This window comes from Mercenaria mercenaria, chromosome 7, assembly GCF_021730395.1.
Source record: "Mercenaria mercenaria strain notata chromosome 7, MADL_Memer_1, whole genome shotgun sequence".
In the NCBI taxonomy this organism is placed as follows: Eukaryota; Metazoa; Mollusca; class Bivalvia; order Venerida; family Veneridae; genus Mercenaria; species Mercenaria mercenaria.
In genome coordinates, this window is record NC_069367.1 from 77,175,248 (window position 1) to 77,193,285 (window position 18,038).

General features: G+C 37.3%; 1 protein-coding gene across 1 annotated transcript in view; it reads left to right on the forward strand.

Annotated features, from left to right (window-relative positions):
- LOC123553872 (transcription factor Dp-1-like) overlaps window positions 1-18,038 on the forward strand; it is a 41,164-nt gene that overhangs the window by 10,580 nt on the left and 12,546 nt on the right. Inside the window, exons 3-6 of the mRNA XM_045343579.2 lie at window positions 8,171-8,240; window positions 9,058-9,149; window positions 10,297-10,436; window positions 17,434-17,599. Coding sequence (XP_045199514.1) covers window positions 8,171-8,240; window positions 9,058-9,149; window positions 10,297-10,436; window positions 17,434-17,599 — 468 coding nt within the window. The remainder of the gene's footprint in view (window positions 1-8,170; window positions 8,241-9,057; window positions 9,150-10,296; window positions 10,437-17,433; window positions 17,600-18,038) is intronic.

Below are 18,038 nucleotides of genomic sequence, written 5' to 3' on the forward strand. Positions count from 1 at the left end.
GTTTAGACCGTTAGAAAAACATCACTGTTTACAAAAAACATGGACGGTCGGCTTCTGCCCACCCGATCACTGTCTTATCAGTTCTAAAAATAGAATTTGTATGCAAACACGATCTCTCCTATAGTTTTTGCTACTTTCAGCACATTCAAAATTATATTTTATGCTCAAATGTTTTCAGAGAGGTTGTAACTGCAATTACATGCTGTCATGTATTCGCTAAATGCTGTTGAATGAATGTAATTTTCCCTTCTGTCTGCCAGTAAATTGTAAATTTCTAAAAAGAAAGAAAAATGTGTTAGAATGTGAACATTGTTTAGAATGCTGATTAGGCCATACCAAATTGATTAATAGTTCTTCGGAAAATTTTCAAAAAAATAGGAGCGGGCGAGCGAAATTTTTATTTTATTTTTTTTTTCTCAATTTTGATTTTTTCAGAGGCGGGTAGATTTTACATGGAGCAAGCGGGCTTTTTTTATATTTTTTTCCCCAGCTTGAAGCCTTTAGGAGGCGGTTATGATTATATATAAAGTTAACATTTCTTTAGAAATAACACAGAAATCAAATATTTACAGTGTGGGTAACACAGTATATAGCTTTTCTATATGTTTTAAAGACTACATGAATGATTTTGCAAATAAATTCTTGCCAGAACTCAATGAATCACTTTTTTTTTATTTTGTAATTTTAATTACTAAGGAATGAGTGTCTTATTTTTAATTTTGATTTTTCTACATTAATCTGAAGATGTGCTTATTTAATGGCACAGGATGAGGAATATTTAAGACAAAACAGGCACATGATTGTGTGGAATAACATTTCTTCTGAAACACAGTTAGATGGCTTTGACACATGAACAAATTTGTGCCCCTAGTGGAACTCCAACCCATAGAGGTGACAGGGGAAGTAATAAACCACTTGACCAGTGAGACCTGACAGAATTGGGCATACAGATGCTTAGACATTGCTCGAATCCCTTTGGAATAATTTTTAACAGATCATTTTCAGGCTAGCTTAAGCTTTTGTGGTAGAGATTCATTTCAGGCAAAAATAATAACAGACGGACAAAGATCGATCCCAATATGACCACCCTTAAGGTTTCGATGGAGGCCTTGAGAAACAAAAATCAAACAACACCAAATCATAGAAAGAAAGAGTTGTTTGACATGAAAATTGAACAGCATGTAAAACATGTATATTACTTTACGAAACAAGTGTCAGTATACTGATATAAACATTGAATTCCGGAAAAGGGCTGCCTAAAGGGGCTCCACTTCCGGACAGTTAAACGCCTTTAAAAACTCACCATTTTCAAAGAACTGTTACACATGTTTGTTTTGATGCATTTGCAATAGCGTGCGAGTGGTGAAATTTCACGTAACAAGGTGGAACATAGTTTTCAGCAATTGTTTATCTTTTTTTCTTTACAAATGGCATTCATTTTCAAAGGGAGACAACTTTTTCTCAAAGATTACTTAAAATAATCGGAAAAAGTTGTTTCCCTTTGAAAATGAATGCCATTTGTACTTAAAATAATCGGGAACAGTTGTCTCCCTTTGAAAATGAATGCCATATGTAAAGAAATAATGATAAACAATTGCTGAAAACTGTGTTCCACCTTGTTATGTGAAATTTCACCACTCGCACGCTATTGCAAATGCATCAAAACAAACATGTGTAACAGTTCTTTGAAAATGGTGAGTTTTTAAAGGCGTTTAACTGTCCGGAAGTGGAGTCCCTTTAGGCAGCCCTTTTCCGGAATTCAATATTTATATCAGTATACTGACACTTGTTTCGTAAAGTAATATACATGTTTTACATGCTGTTCAATTTTCATGTCAAACAACTCTTTCTTTCTATGATTTGGTGTTGTTTGATTTTTGTTTCTCAAGGCCTCCATCGAAACCTTAAAAGTGTTGTTTGTTGTGCTTTGACTGAACTAGAAATTTAGACTTGGGGAAGTCTGTTTTTTTTTCAGTTTCTTTCGTTCAATCAATTTACAGCCAATTTTAAATATATCCTGGCATCATGTGTACAAACAGGCAAAACTGTGGTTACAAAAGGACAGAATTTGTTAGAAATTATTTTCATACCAACACTACTTATTTGAAAAGCTAAACAATTTTTAAATTGACTAAATGCTTTTTGATAGAATATCTGACTGATGTACTATTTAAAGGAGTTACGTTCAAAAAACTTTGGGTCGAAACAATGTGATAGGTCGGTCAGGATCCGTGAACAAATATTTTTTTAAGATAGTAGTTGGCCTCAGCTTTGGGCTCTAGATCTAACATGCTGAATTAAACAACTGATAACAAATGGTTTGGAAACTTTATATCTGAACAATATTTCCAAATATTTTAACTGCATCCCCGTGCACGTCTTACAAGTCGGACTTCGTTCTTTTCACTGTATTGAACAAAAGTAGAATGTGCCTATTTCATTACCTACCGGCACATCGAAGGCCATGTGTGGCACTAGCACAGACACTTCAGATTTAAAACAGATGATGAACAACACCATAATTCTTGACTTTTTTGAGTTTGGATCATCAGCTACATGTATAACGGACGAATGAAATCCGATCAATATCACTTTGACGCATTAAAACAGCGATAAAACCTGTTTTGCCGTTATTATTCCGGACCGCGTAATCGAAAAAAAAAAATATTTTTTTTGAAGATTTTATGTACGTGCAGCCGGGTAATTTTTTTTTTTTTCTCGGGAATGGAATTATTGATGCGGTAGTTCCGACGAACGACATATCAATTTGGTATGGCCTTATGCACATAGTAAAGTTTTAACACAGTGATATTTGTAAAGAAGAAATAGATTGTTACATAATTATGTATTCCAGTTAGAGGATTATGCCCTTTCCCTTCTCCCATTCTCCATACTGATTTTACAAAAATGTGGTCCTTTCTTGTACTTTAAGAATAGGTCAAAGGTAAAACACAGATCTGTGGTCTTTGCATCATAGAGAACTGTACAGAAGTATAAATGCCAAGCAGATGATCATCACATCTCTCTCTGTATGTGTTCGAAAGGCAGGGCTTTTTCAGGGGGTTTTGGGAAAAAGGCCCCTGGTCATATTGGGAATTTTTAACGCGGTAAATTGTCAAATTTGGGAAAATATACTGACAAATTAAGTGAGTTTTTAATTAATATATATAAGTTTGAATCTTCAGTTTCCAATTTTACTGGTAGACAGTATCCCCTTGTGAATTTTTGAGTTGTTTTTTTCAGGATTGTCTTCCAATATTGCCTAAAAATACAGTAACTCTTTATTTGTCATGGTAAAATTTTTGTTTACAGTTTGTTTTCACCAAAGTTATAACTGAAATTATCCAAAAAGTAGAATGGCAAAGTGCGAGTATTTTCGAGTGTAAAAACTGGGTCGCGAAAATATGTAACAATTGATTTTAATGGTATAAGAACTACCTGTCAACATGTTTTGGGTACTTGACTCAATTAATATTTGTGTTTTTATGCATTTTGAGAGATTTTTGCATACATATCATACATTTCTTCAGCAAAATCTTGTAACTATTTTTTGCCAAGGTTGCAGATGGTCATGTTACTAAAAATAGAAACGAGTTGGTTTTTCCAACATTTTGTTTGATTTACTTGGCAAACAAAACTAATTGTGCAAGAATTATTATTGAAAAACAGAAAGTAACTGATTTCAGTTGGGAAATTTTTCATTGGATTGGGAATTTTTTGCTCCAGATTGGGAAAAATAGAGCATATTTGGCATTGGGAATGGGGCCGAATATCGGCCCCGTGAGATAGGGTGAAAAAGCCCTGAAAGGAATCCAAGCTGGAAATGATTACTCATTTTATTAATCCTCCGCCATGAGTGGTGGGGGTTATAGGACTGGTCTCTGTCCTTCTGTCCAACTGTAACATTATGTGTTTGCTCTTTATCTCCTTAAACTTGGGGTCAAATGAGTCACCCTTGTTGGCTCAAGGTCAAGGTCACAACTCAAGGTCTAAGGTTAGAGCCTTTCATTTTGAGACTGCTCCATATCTCTTAAACCCGTTGAAGGATTTTCATGAAACTTGGGCCAAATGATCACCGCATCAAGACGATTTGTAGAACTCATGAGTCAGCCATGTCAGATCAAGGTCAAGGTCACAACTCAAGGTCAAAAGTTTAAGCCTTCCATTTTGTGTCAGCTTTGTATCTCCTCAATCTCTCGAAGGATTTTCAGGAAACTTGGGTCAAATGATCACCTCATCAAGGTAGTGTGCAGAACTCATGAGTCAGCCATGTTGGCTCATGGTCAAGGTCACAACTCCAGGTCAAAGGTTTGAGCCTTCCATTTTGTGTCTGCTCTATATCTCCTAAACCCATTGAAGGATTTTAAAAGGACTTCGCTGTAATCTTTACCTTATAAAGACAATTTGCAGAACTCGAAATTCACCCATGCCAGCTCAAGGTCAATGTCACAACTCAAAATGAAATGTTAGATGCCATAAACCCTTTCCACTATCCATAACATAGGTGGGGGATGTAGCTGTCGTTCAGACTGCCTTGTTTCATTAAGGATAATACTAATACTAATAATGTAAGGTAGGATTCAGCTCTAGAATAGATTCAAACCTCATGTTGTTACTAGAAGGTAATGTTGCATTTTCATTTACCTTGTTAGTTCAGTAGGTAGAGCTCAAGACAGCATTTTTGTTCCCCGACTGAGTCACATAGCTCAGTCATCCTCAGTGTTAGATTTATGTGGGAAAATTGTTACTACAGTAAACATGTTTGTATATCCTTTAGATGGACCTAGCATAATGAAAAGTATGGAAAAATCGATCTCTTATAAACCACTTGCTATACACATAACACTACCATATTAAACATGGAAGTCGAATTTTAAAGCAGTTAGATGCAAAGAACAAAACTTAAATTTGTCAAGCTATATTTGTAAAAATTGATAATTGATTTCAAATTATTTTGTATGGAAACTCTGTGGATCTTTTGCTAAATATCATTTAATAAATGAAATTAATGTGTGTTTTTTCCTGTAGCAGTACAGCCATTTCGGTACGTTTGGTTGAAATTCCGTGTTGTTATTATGCCCCCGAAGGGTATAGTTTTTGAACCGTCTGTCAGTCTGTCCGCATTTTTCGTGTCCGGTCCATATCTTTGTCATCGATGGATGGATTTTCAAATAACTTGGCATGAATGTGTACCACAGTAAGACGACGTGTCGCGCGCAAGACCCAGGTCCGTAGCTCAAAGGTCATGGTCACAATTAGACATTAAAGGATAGTGCATTGATGGGTGTGTCCGGTCCATATCTTTGTCATCAATGGATGGGTTTTCAAATAACTTGGCCTGAATGTGTACCACAGTAAGACAACGTGTCGTGCGCAAGACCCAGGTCCGTAGCTCAAAGGTCAAGGTCACACTTAGACATTAAAGGATAGTGCATTGATGGGCATGTCCGGTCCATATCTTTGTCATCGATGGATGGATTTTCAAATAACTTGGCATGAATGTGAACCACAGTAAGACTACGTGTTGTGCGCAATACCCAGGTCTGTAGCTCAAAGGTCAAGGTAACACTTAGACATTAAAGGATAGTGCATTGATGGGCGTGTCCGGTCCATATCTTTGTCATCGATGGATGGATTTTCAAATAACTTGGCATGAATGTGTACCACAGTAAGACGGCGTGTCGCGCGCAAGACCCAGGTCTGTAGCTCAAAGGTCAAGGTCACACTTAGACGTTAAAGGTCATTTTTCATGATAGTGCATTGATGGGCATGTCTGGTCCATATTTTTGTCATTCATGCATGGATTTTAAAATAACTACGCATGAATGTGTGACACAGTAAGACAACGTGTTGCGCGCAAGACCCAGCTCCGTAGGTCAAAGGTCCTAAACTCTAACATCGGCCATAACTATACATTTAAAGTGCCATCGGGGGCATGTGTCATCCTATGGAGACAGCTCTTGTTTTTACACAATGGCTATAATAATGGAAAGCTAAATTTCTTTCCGTTTTATTGCGCAAAAGCAGGGCTTTGGGGAACTCAAAATTTTGGAATGCTTCATTACGTTATGGCTGTTCTACACCTACAGCATGTGGCCGTCGAAAGGATATAAGTACAGTGAAGCGTAATTTTATGGAAAATAACCATTATTTTAATTGCATTGTCACGAAATTGTCTCCAGTTCAGATCACAACTTGCAAATACACTTATTGGTAGATTTAAGTATTGTCATTTTTTGCTCGGCTGTTTGAGATTTTTGTACTTTGCAACTTCCTCCTTCTTCAATTTATTAAAGAAATTCGTGATAAGGTGGTATCAGTCTTTATCTTCTTAGCTTTTAAGTAACATTTTTGCAGTATTTCAGGTTTTATTTGAAGTCAACATCACACTCCACAAATACTTGTGGTTTTTACTACACCTGCTCTTAAATTTGCATACTGTGACCTAGTTTATCTTGTGTAGAGTTGAGTTTTTTGCTGGGTGAAGTTCAATCAATAATTGATCAGTAAATTGTAATTGGCCAGGCAGTTATTGGAGCATGTTTGTATTGTTACTTCCTACTTCACAGGGTTAATTGTTGTAATTAGTGTTTATCAGCAGGAGACAATTGATTGGAAAAGCATTTAGTTTGTGTATGTAAAATTGTAACTGTATTTCAAATAGATAGCCACAGATAAGTTTTAAGTCCAATTAAGTTATTTGGAACTTTTACATATAATGCTACATGTTAAAATTGAAACATTTACAGTTCCTATTTTTATTGAAAGTTGTTTTATATTATATTTTATTTAAAAAAATAAATTTGAAACAGACTATAACAGTGAACTTTTTTACCAGTGGTGCACAAAAGAAAATTGAACTGACATAATCTGTTACCAAGCAAAGCTTTCTATATTTCGTAAACAATGATAAGGGTCAATACACACCACTCGTTTTGTACAGATTCAAATATTTGAAATGAGATTTGTTTTAATGCTGGATATATAGATAGAATTATAGTAAAGGAGAATTCTGTGGATGATGGTAATGTAAAATTATTACCTGAAAAATCATTTTAAGATTTATGCCTTTTTGTTTTTTATGCAAATAAAGTAGCATGATTGAATTGACTATTTTAGCTGGCGACATTGTGTGATTGATTTGGTTGTCTTTTACAGATTCTGTGAAAACTTTCAAAAGTATGGCAAGTTGCAGAGTTAGATGCAAAAATTATATATAAAAGAGCGTCACATGTACATGTACTAAAGAAAACAGAAACAGAAAAGTGAAAACAGTTAATTAATATGGATTGCTACTTGTAAATTGAACAAAAACAGAATTTTTATTTTGTTCCCCATTTCGAAAGTTCCTTTACTTCTTTGAATAAACATTCTTGTATTTTATAGTTAGTGAGTTGTTGCGAGGGGGGGGGTGTTGCTGTTAAAAAAATCATACTGAAGGATCTTATTTCTTATTACAACAAATAATTTTTAACAAATTAAGAGAGGGCATTTTTTTTACCTACAAAAATGTGAACAATACGCTTTAAACAATATATAATAATTGGAAATGTAAAGTACCAAACTCTGAAAAAAAGAAAGTTTTAAAACTTTATAGATTTGTGAAGAAACATCAACAGCTTATTTTTAAAAGCAGGTGATTCTGGGGTTAAATGTTTCAAAAAAGCCATTTACAACAAGAGGATATAGCATTTTTAGGAGCATGCAGGTTGAAAACTAGTTTTGGGGACTACCCATATCTGGTGCATACCTACCGATCCATGTAGGAGAAATGTAACTTTGTTGATTATATTTAGAGTATTTTCCTCTGAATTGGGAAGAGTTCTTGAAAATTAAGCATACTTTTGGTCAAAGTGGGCATTTGAAAAGAAAAGAGAGATCATTTAAATGAAAGTCTTGCATTTTACAAGTTGCTAGTTATAACTATAAAACATTGAAGTTGTTACCTAATGGATTATATCACAAGAAATGGGAAGTGTGTCAGCTTTGAATCGAGAAATCACTAACTGGGTATTTATTGCTGCTGATATGTACAGGAAAACAGCCCAGTTTTGCAGGAGATACCATATGGACTTTTTTGAAGGATGGTGAATTTAATGAATAGTAGTTTTAGAATTTCTTTTACACTGCACTTAAATTTTTGCATGAAAAGGCTTTTGATATATTTCAGCATGGTATTATGGATGCTAATGGTGATCTAACGGCAATCAAGGAACAGAGCTCCTCAGGAAGTAGAACAGGTTGGTTGTGATCTTTCAGTATCGCCTTTCTGAAGCACGTCTCCAGATCTATGTCAGTGATTTTGTTTGCAACCATTAGTAACATTGGTTGTGCAAATGTTGAAACTCTAAAGGCACACATAGTAGGTAGTATTCAATTAAGGGGACAATGGCTGATTCATACTCATGCTAGACACTTTGAGGGCATTGCAGTGTTATGGTTGGCGAATGAAGCTATGATGAATTATCGATGTGGGTTTGAAACCTGGCTTTGGAGTCTACAATTCTTTCATTATGGAGGCATCATGCTAGCTGGCAGAAGGTGGTTCTGCCCAGGTGCATATTTGTGCCTTAAATAATACCCAGAGGGCCACCTGGAGTCTCTTTCCATTTAAAGCTGAAAAAGTCACAATATGACCTAAATTTTGTTGAATTGACTTGAAATCCAAATCAAAAGTAAAAGAAAAAGAGGGATAATGAGATTGTATTAGTAACGTAAAGCACAGATTAACACACACATGCACGCACCCCCCTCTTCCCCCCTCCCCCCACCATTGATTGGTGGGGGCATATAGATTAGCTCTTGTCCGTCCGTCCAAGAATGTTGTCGCACCTAGCTCCAAAAGTATTTAACATAGAGTCACAAAACTTTACAGGAATGTTGGTCAGCAAGTGCAGTCGTGCACCTGGGGTTTCGCGTCTGGATTCATTCAGTATTGTAGGAGTTATGGCCCCTGACCTAGGAAAAAATTGTCATTTTAATGTCATGTAGTGGGGGCATCTGCACACCCATGGACACATTTTTAGTTTTATGTTATTTACATAATCATGTTTTCAGTTCAAGTGGTGGCTGTTCCGATCTCGCCTCACAAGTCATCTCCATACCGAAATGAACAAACACATCTAATGCCAAGAGTTGTCCATACACAGGTAAGATAAAAGTAACAGATGCTTTGCAGAATTTAGTTTTTCATTTTCGGTAATACTTCACCTTAAGTGAAATATTTTCAAAGATAAGGCTTGAAATGACAGTAGATCACAGACGTTACGGAATAAGCAGGAGACCAGGAAAGAGGAAGCTGGGTGTAGGGTTACAAAACTTAGTTTGGGGACCCATCCCTGAAAAATCAATGCTCAGAAACATCAATCAAATGCTGGTGTTTTGAGAGTAGCCTCTAAATCCAGATTTATAACAGGAACAGGTCCCTCATCCTGGTATAACCAAGGCTGATATTTGCAGTTGTGACAGGGAAACTTTCCAAAATGTAAGAATTTATTTTTAGTTTGACTATTCGAAGAATATGTAAAGCTGTTGAACTCTTCCATTCCTCGGCATCTGCATTGGCGTCCTGAGTTTTTGTATGTAAGCTGGTATCACAGAAACCACTTGTGGGAATGGATTGAAACTTCATACACTTGGTCACTGTGAAGAACTGACTTACACTGCATAGGTTTCATAAATTTGTTTTATATGCCCGTCTCTGGATGAGCGGGGTGTATTATGTGAACACCTGTGGCAGGCGGGCGGGGGGCGTCCAAAAGCATGTCCGCTCTCTAGGTCAAATAGTTTTCATCCTATCTTCACCGAACTTGGTAACAATGTTTGTGGGCATAATATCTTGGCCAAGTTTGATAACCAGCAAAATGGCCTTAGGCACTCTTGGAACTTGGCCTTTGAATTACTCTAAAATTTGTGAATTAAGTCTAGTCCGCTCTCTAAGTCGAACAGTTTTCATCCAATCTTCACCAAACTTGCCGACAATGTTTATGGGCAAAATATCTCTGTCAGGGTTGATAACCAGCCAAATCGCCCCAGGCTCTCTTGGATTATGGCCCTTGAATTAGGCCAGATTCAGTGACAGGTGTATTTTGTGACAGTCTGCCACTCTTGTTTTACAATATTATGCCCCTTTTTCGACTTAGCAATTTTTGGTAATAAGTTTTTGTATGTAAGCTAGTATCTCAGTAAGCACCAGTGCAGATGAAAATACATGTGCCGTTAATTGCAAAAGATGAAAACGAAATTGTTTGAACTTGTAAGTTTTGGATAATAAAATTAAATACAAAATTGTTTCAGAATGTGTTGACAGCACAGCAGCAACAACAGTATCCAGGATCTCCACGTGTCATCACCACAGCATCTAGTCCACACACTCCTGTCATACATGGGAAAAAGCGGCAAAGTGAAATTATTATTGAAACAGACTATATGGATGGGTAATTTTGAAAAAAACTAGCACTAATTACTGTGAAATCATTTAATTTCAGTGGCATACAATTCCATCGTTTTGGTGAAAAGGAATGTTTTGCGTAGGTTTAAGTTTGTGCATTTCAACGTTTCTCAAGAGAATATATAGAAATTATCTTTGTTCATACGGAACGTATTGGAACAACATTGACCATGATGATTTCACAGTAATTAAAATGTCATTACGAGGCGACATTGACATTGTATTGATATTGAGCTTACTTGTTTTCGTTGAGCATCCCCTTAAAGAATTTAATTATGAGTTGTTGAACTTTATTATGCCCCCCTTCGAAGAAGGAGGGGTATATTGTTTTGCAGTTGTCGGTTGGTCGGTCTGTATGTAGACCGATCCGTTTCCGGATGATAACTCAAGAACGCTTGGACCTTGGATCATGAAGGTTGATAGGACGGTTGGTCATCACGTGCAGATGACCCCTATTGATTTTGAGATCTGTATGTCAAAGGTCTAGGTCACAGTGACCCGGAACAGTTAAATGGTTTCCGGATGATATTTCAAGAATGATTAGGCTTAGGATCATAAAAAAATTGATAGGGAGGTTGGTCATGATCAGCAGATGACCCATATTGATTTTGAGGTCAGTATGTCAAAGTTCAAGGTCACAGTGACCTGGAACAGTTAAACGGTCTCCTGGTGATAACTCAAGATTGCATGGGCCTAGGATTGTGAAAGTTGATAGGGAGGTTGGTCATGAACAGCAGATGACCTCTATTGATTTTGAGATCAGTAGGTTGAAGGTCAAGGTCACAGTGACCCGGAACAGTTAAACGGTTTCCGGGTGATAACTCAAGATTGCATGGGCCTAGGATTGTGAAAGTTGATAGGGAGGTTGGTCATGAACAGCAGATGACCTCTATTGATTTTGAGGTCAGTAGGTCGAAGGTCAAGGTCACAGTGACCAGGAACAGTAAAATGGTTTCCGGGTGATAACTCAATATTGCTTGAGGCTAGGATCAGGAAAATTGATAGGGAGATTGATCATGACCAGCAGATGACCCCTATTGATTTTGAGATCATTTGGTCGAAGTTCAAGGTCAGATTGGCCAGGAACAGTTAAACGGTTTCTGGACAATAACTTGAGAACACTTTGGCCAAGGGTCATGAAAGATGATAGAGAGGTTCATCATGACCAGCAGATGACCCCTATTGATTTTAAGGTCAGTAGGTCAAAGGTCAAGGTTACAGTGACCCGGAACATTTAAACCGTTTCCAGACAATAACTTGAGAACGCTTGGGCCTAGGTTCATGAAACTTGATAGGGAGGTTGGTCATGACCAGTAGATGACCCCATATAGATTTTGAGGTCTGTAGGCTAAAGGTCAAGGTCACATTGACCTGGAACAGTAAGACCCTTTCCGTACGATACCTTGAGAGTGCTTGGGCCTAGGATCACTAAATTTAATAGGGAGATTGATCGTGACCAGCAGATGACCCTTGTTGATTTTGAGGTCAAAGGTCAATGTCACATTGAACCAGAACAGTAGAACTTTTGTTTACAGTGAGCAAATAATTTCTGTTCCTTGTGCAATTACTGAATGCATCAAGGGGGGCATTTCGTGTTTGACGAGCTCTTGTTACTTAGTATCTTCTAAAGGAGTTGTTAAAATTCTGGATTCATTTTGCTGCGTCATTGACATCTAGCAATTACAAGAGACAGCTGAAAATGGATTAGATTGGGCACTGTTTGCTTTAACTAGTTGAAGTTTACATGCAAATGGGTATAGCTTGACAATCAAACCCGTCTTGGCCAACCATCTAGCTTGACATGTTGTACAAAGTTGATGGTTCTACCCATGTATTCTCCTGGCTGGAAGTTATACCAGGAAGGGCACGTAGAGTCTGCCTCTGCCATTGAAGCTGGAATGTTGCCATATGACTTGAACTCTCAGTGTGATTTGAAACGAAGTTAATGACAATAATAAAAATTGCCTTTAAATCAGGGGTGCGGAAATCCCAATATTTTTCACTTGTCCACGGACAAATGAGCTTAAACATCTACTTGTTCGCAGTCAAAACTTGCTTGCCTTGATTTTCAACATTTCAGCATGCAAATAATTCTTTATTTTGGACAATAATCTACAGGTAGTAACAAAAGCAAACATAATAAAGTGTAATACTTTAGCTGATTCAAAAAATAAGCTTTTGACGCTTTGGCTTGTTCAGCGTTTCTAAATTATTCTTTCCTTTTTATACGCCCGTTTGAAAAACGGGACGTATTATGGGAACGCTCTTGGCGGGCGGGCGGGCTGTGTCCACAGACTTTGTCCGGAGCATATCTTCTACATGCATGGAGGGATTTTGATGAAACTTGGCACAGTTGTTCACCATCATGAGACGGAGTGTCATGCGCAAGAACCAGGTCCCTAGGTCTAAGGTCAAGGTCACACTTAGAGGTCAAAGGTCAAATTCAAGAATGACTTTGTCAGGAGCATATCTTCTTCATGCATGGAGGGATTTTGATGAAAGTTGGCACAATTGTTCATCATCATGAGACGGAGTGTCATGCGCAAAAACCAGGTCCCTAGGTCTAAGGTCAAGGTCACACTTAGAGGTCAAAGGATACAAGAATGAAAAATTCAAGAATGACTTTGTCTGGAGCATATCTTCTTGCATGGAAGGATTTTGATGTAGCTTGGCACAGTTGTTCACCATAATGAGAGGGAGTGTCATGCGCAAGAACCAGGTCCCTAGATCTAATGTCAAGTTCACACTTAGAGGTCAAAAGATACAAAAATGAAAACCTTGTCCGGAACATATCTTCTTCATGCATGAAAGGACTTTAATGTAGCTTGGCACAATTGTTCACCATCATGAGATGGAATGTTGTGCGCAAGAACCAGGTCCCTAGGGGTAAGGTCAAGGTCACACTTAGAGGTCAAGTATACAAGAATGAAAACTTTGTCCAGAGCATTTCTTCTTCATGCATTGAGGGATTTTGATACAACTTGGCACAAATGTTCACAAGCACGGGACGGAGTGTCATGCGCAAGAACCAGGTCCCTAGGTCTAAGGTCAAGGTCACACTTAGAGGCCAAAGGTCAGATACAAGAATGACATTGTCAGGAGCATTTCTTCTTCATGCGTGGAGAGATTTTGATGTACTTTGGCACAATTGTACACCATCATGAGACAGAGTGTCATGCACTGGTCCCTTCTTTTGAATTACTTCCCTTTGCTGTTACTATAAATAGCTTATATTGTAACTTTTTCATTACAAGTCGTAGGGAAAAATCGAGACCACTTTTCTGTAGTACAACATGCATGTTACATCCAATTCTGAGGTGTATTTTGAGCTATCTCTACCTGGTAAGGATTTTTTTGATGGACTTGTAATTATACGCCCGTTTGAAAAACGGGACGTATTATGGGAACGCCCCTGGCGGGCGGGCGGGCGGCATCCACAGACTTTGTCCGGAGCATATCTTCTACATGCATGGAGGGATTTTGATGAAACTTGGCACAGTTGTTCACCATCATGAGATGGAGTGTCATGCGCAAGAACCAGGTCCCTAGGTCTAAGGTCAAGGTCACACTTAGAGGTCAAAGGTCAAATTCAAGAATGTCTTTGTCCGGAGCATATCTTCTTCATGCATAGAGAGATTTTCATGAAAGTTGGCACAATTGTTCATCATCATGAGAAGGAGTGTCATGCGCAAGAACCAGGTCCCTAGGTCTAAGGTCAAGGTCACACTTAGAGGTCAAAGAATACAAGAATGAAAACTTTGTCCGGAGCATTTCTTCTTCATGCATAGAGGGATTTTGATATAACTTGGCACAAATGTTCACCACCATGAGGCGGAGTGTCATGCGCAAGAACCAGGTCTCTAGGTCTAAGGTCAAGGTCACACTTAGAGGTCAAAGGATACAAGAATGAAAACCTTGTCCGGAGCATTTCTTCTTCATGCATAGAGGGATTTTGATATAACTTGGGACAAATGTTCACCACCACGAGATGTAGTGTCATGCGCAAGAACCAGGTCCCTAGGTCTAAGGTCAAGGTCACACTTAAGAGGCCAAAGGTCAGATACAAGAAGGACTTTGTCCATAGCATTTCTTCATGCATGGAGGGATTTTGATGTAACTTGACACAATTATACACCATCATGAGACGAAGTGTCATGCGCAGTTCCCTTCTTTAGAATTACTTCCCTTTGTTGTTACTATAAATAGCTTATATTGTAACTTTTTCATTACTAGTCGTAGGGAAAAATCAAGACCATTTTTCTGTAGTACAACATGAATGCTACATTCAATTTTGAGGTGTATTTTGACCAGTCTCTACCTGGTAAAGATTTTTATGAGGACTTACATTTTTTTTTTATTTTTTTTTTTTTTTTTAAAGATTAACTTCCCTTAGTTGTTACTATAAATAACTTATATTGTAACTTTTTTATAATTGACCGTAGGGAAAAACCAAGACCACTTTTCTGTGTTACAACATAGATGTTACTTTCCAATTTTAGGTGTATTTTAAGGTATCTCTACTTGGTAAGGAGTTTTTTTGTGGACTTAGAAAAACAAATCACTTACAGTTATTACTATACAACCACAAAATTAAAATTCCATTTGCAAATACAGGTGCTAGAGTAAAGAAATTTGCTGTGACGGGCGTATATTGTGACATTCTTACACTCTTGTTTTTTATTTTTTATTTTTTTTTTTTTTTTTTCTCTCTCTTTTAAGATTAACTTCCCTTAGTTGTTACTATAAATAACTTACATTGTAACTTTTTAGCTCACCTGTCACAAAGTGACAAGGTGAGCTTTTGTGATTGCGCGGTGTCCGTCGTCCGTCGTCCGTCCGTGCGTCAGTGCGTCCGTGCGTCCGTGCGTCCGTAAACTTTTGCTTGTGACCACTCTAGAGGTCACATTTTTCATGGGATCTTTATGAAAGTTGGTCAGAATGTTCATCTTGATGATATCTAGGTCAAGTTCGAAACTGGGTCACGTGCCATCAAAAACTAGGTCAGTAGATCTAAAAATAGAAAAACCTTGTGACCTCTCTAGAGGCCATATATTTCATAAGAGCTTCATGAAAATTGGTCAGAATGTTCACCTTGATGATATCTAGGTCAAGTTCGAAACTGGGTCACGTGGGTTCAAAAACTAGGTCAGTAGGTCTAAAAATAGAAAAACCTTGTGACCTCTCTAGAGGCCATATTTTTCATGAGATCTTCATGAATATTGGTCAGAATGTTTATCTTGATGATATCTAGGTCAAGTTCGAAACTGGGTCACGTAGGGTCAAAAACTAGGTCATTAGGTCTAAAAATAGAAAAACCTTGTGACCTCTCTAGAGGCCATATTTCTCAATGGATCTTCATGAAAATTGGTCAGAATGTTCATCTTGATGATATCTAAGTCAAGTTCGAAACTGGGTCACGTGGGGTTAAAAACTAGGTCAGTAGATCTAAAAATAGAAAAACCTTGTGACCTCTCTAGAGGCCATATTTTTCATGAGATCTTCATGAGTATTGGTCAGAATGTTCACCTTGATGATATCTAGGTCAAGTTCGAAACTGGGTCATGTGGGGTCAAAAACTAGGTCAGTAGATCTAAAAATAGAAAAACCTTGTGACCTCTCTAGAGGCCATATTTCTCAATGGATCTTCATGAAAATTGGTCAGAATGTTCACCTTGATGATATCTAGGTCAAGTTCGAAACTGGGTCACGTGCGGTCAAAAACTAGGTCAGTAGGTCTAAAAATAGGAAAACCTTGTGACCTCTCTAGAGGCGATATTTTTCAATGGATCTTCATGAAAATTGGTCAGAGTGTTTACCTTGAAGATATCTAGGTCAAGTTCGAAACTGGGTCACGTGGGGTTAAAAACTAGGTCAGTAGATCTAAAAATAGAAAAACCTTGTGACCTCTCTAGAGGCCATATTTTTCATGAGATCTTCATGATTATTGGTCAGAATGTTCACCTTGATGATATCTAAGTCAAGTTCGAAACTGGGTCACGTGGGGTTAAAAACTAGGTCAGTAGGTGTAAAAATTGAAAAAACCTTGTGACCTCTCTAGAGGCCATATTTCTCACCGGATCTTCATGAAAATTGGTGAGAATGTTCAGCTTGATGATATCTAGGTCAGGTTTGTAACTGGGTCATGTGCGGTCAAAAACTAGGTCAGTAGGTCGAAAAATAGAAAAACCTTGTGACCTCTCTAGAGGCCATATTTTTCACGAGATCTTCATGAAAATTGGTGAGAATGTTCACCTTCATGATATCTAGGTCAAGTTTAAAAGTGGGTCACGTGCCTTCAAAAACTAGGCCATTAGGTCAAATAATAGAAAAACCTTGTGACCTCTCTAGAGGCCATATTTTTCAATGGATCTTCATGAAAATTGGTCAGAATTTTTTATCTTGATGATATCTAGGTCACATGTGCTCAAAAACTAGGTCACTATGTCAGATAATAGAAATAATGACGTCATACTCAGTTCAACACTGGGTCATGTGGGGATAGGTGAGCGATTCAGGACCATCATGGTCCTCTTGTTTATAATTGACCCTAGGGAAAAACCAAGACCACTTTTCTGTGGTACAACATTGATGTTACTTTAAAATTTTGGGTGTATTTTAAGGTATCTCTACCTGGTAAGGATTTTTTTTGTGGACTTAGAAAAATAAAAGAATTACTATAATTTCTAAAAAAACATTGTAAACAACTAGAAAATTAAAATTCCATTTGCAAATACAGGTGCTAGTGTAAAGAAATTTCCTGAGACGGGCGTATATTGTGACATTCTGGCACTCTTGTTTCATTTCAAACCAGAAAATTTGTGCTTGTCCATGGACAAACGGAATGTGAAAACTCGCTTGTCCACCATCAAAAAGTCTCAAGTCGGACATAGGAATTCAACACCCCTGACTTTAAAGAATATAAAACAGAAGTTAGGCTACTCTTGTATTGAATGCACTTAAAATTGTCATGTCTGTTTTTGTAGCAAGAGGTCCAAAAAGGGAGAAAAAGGTGGTAAAGGTCTCAGGCATTTTTCTATGAAAGTTTGTGAAAAGGTTCAAAAGAAGGGAGTTACATCATATAATGAGGTTGCTGATGAGTTAGTGGCAGAGTTTAGTGATCCACGAAACTTAATGTCACCGCAAGATGCAGTAAGTCAATGAAATATTATCAGATTGTTTAATATGCTTTAAAATATAAACCTAGATTACCCGGGTCGTTCCATAAGAAAACCTGTATTTGTGTTATGATATAATTATTGCATAATGAATGGGTTAAAATGTTGGAAAATCATTGTTTTTCTGATACAGAAACTAGAAACTAGTTGTTATCTTAACCAAATCAAATTCTACCATATTTTACAAGTGAATGTTAATTGTGTTGTTGTGGCATCCGAATTCCAAGCATCCATGCGCCATGAGAATATACAGTAGTATAGATAAAAGACTGATGAAACCAAAAATACATGGTTTAGTTACTTTTCAATAAAACAGTTTAAAGTGTTTTTTAATGTTCAAATGTTTGATATTTAGTTAATGAAATGCATAATTTGTTACAGAGATGGCATGAAAATTACATGCCGTACACAAA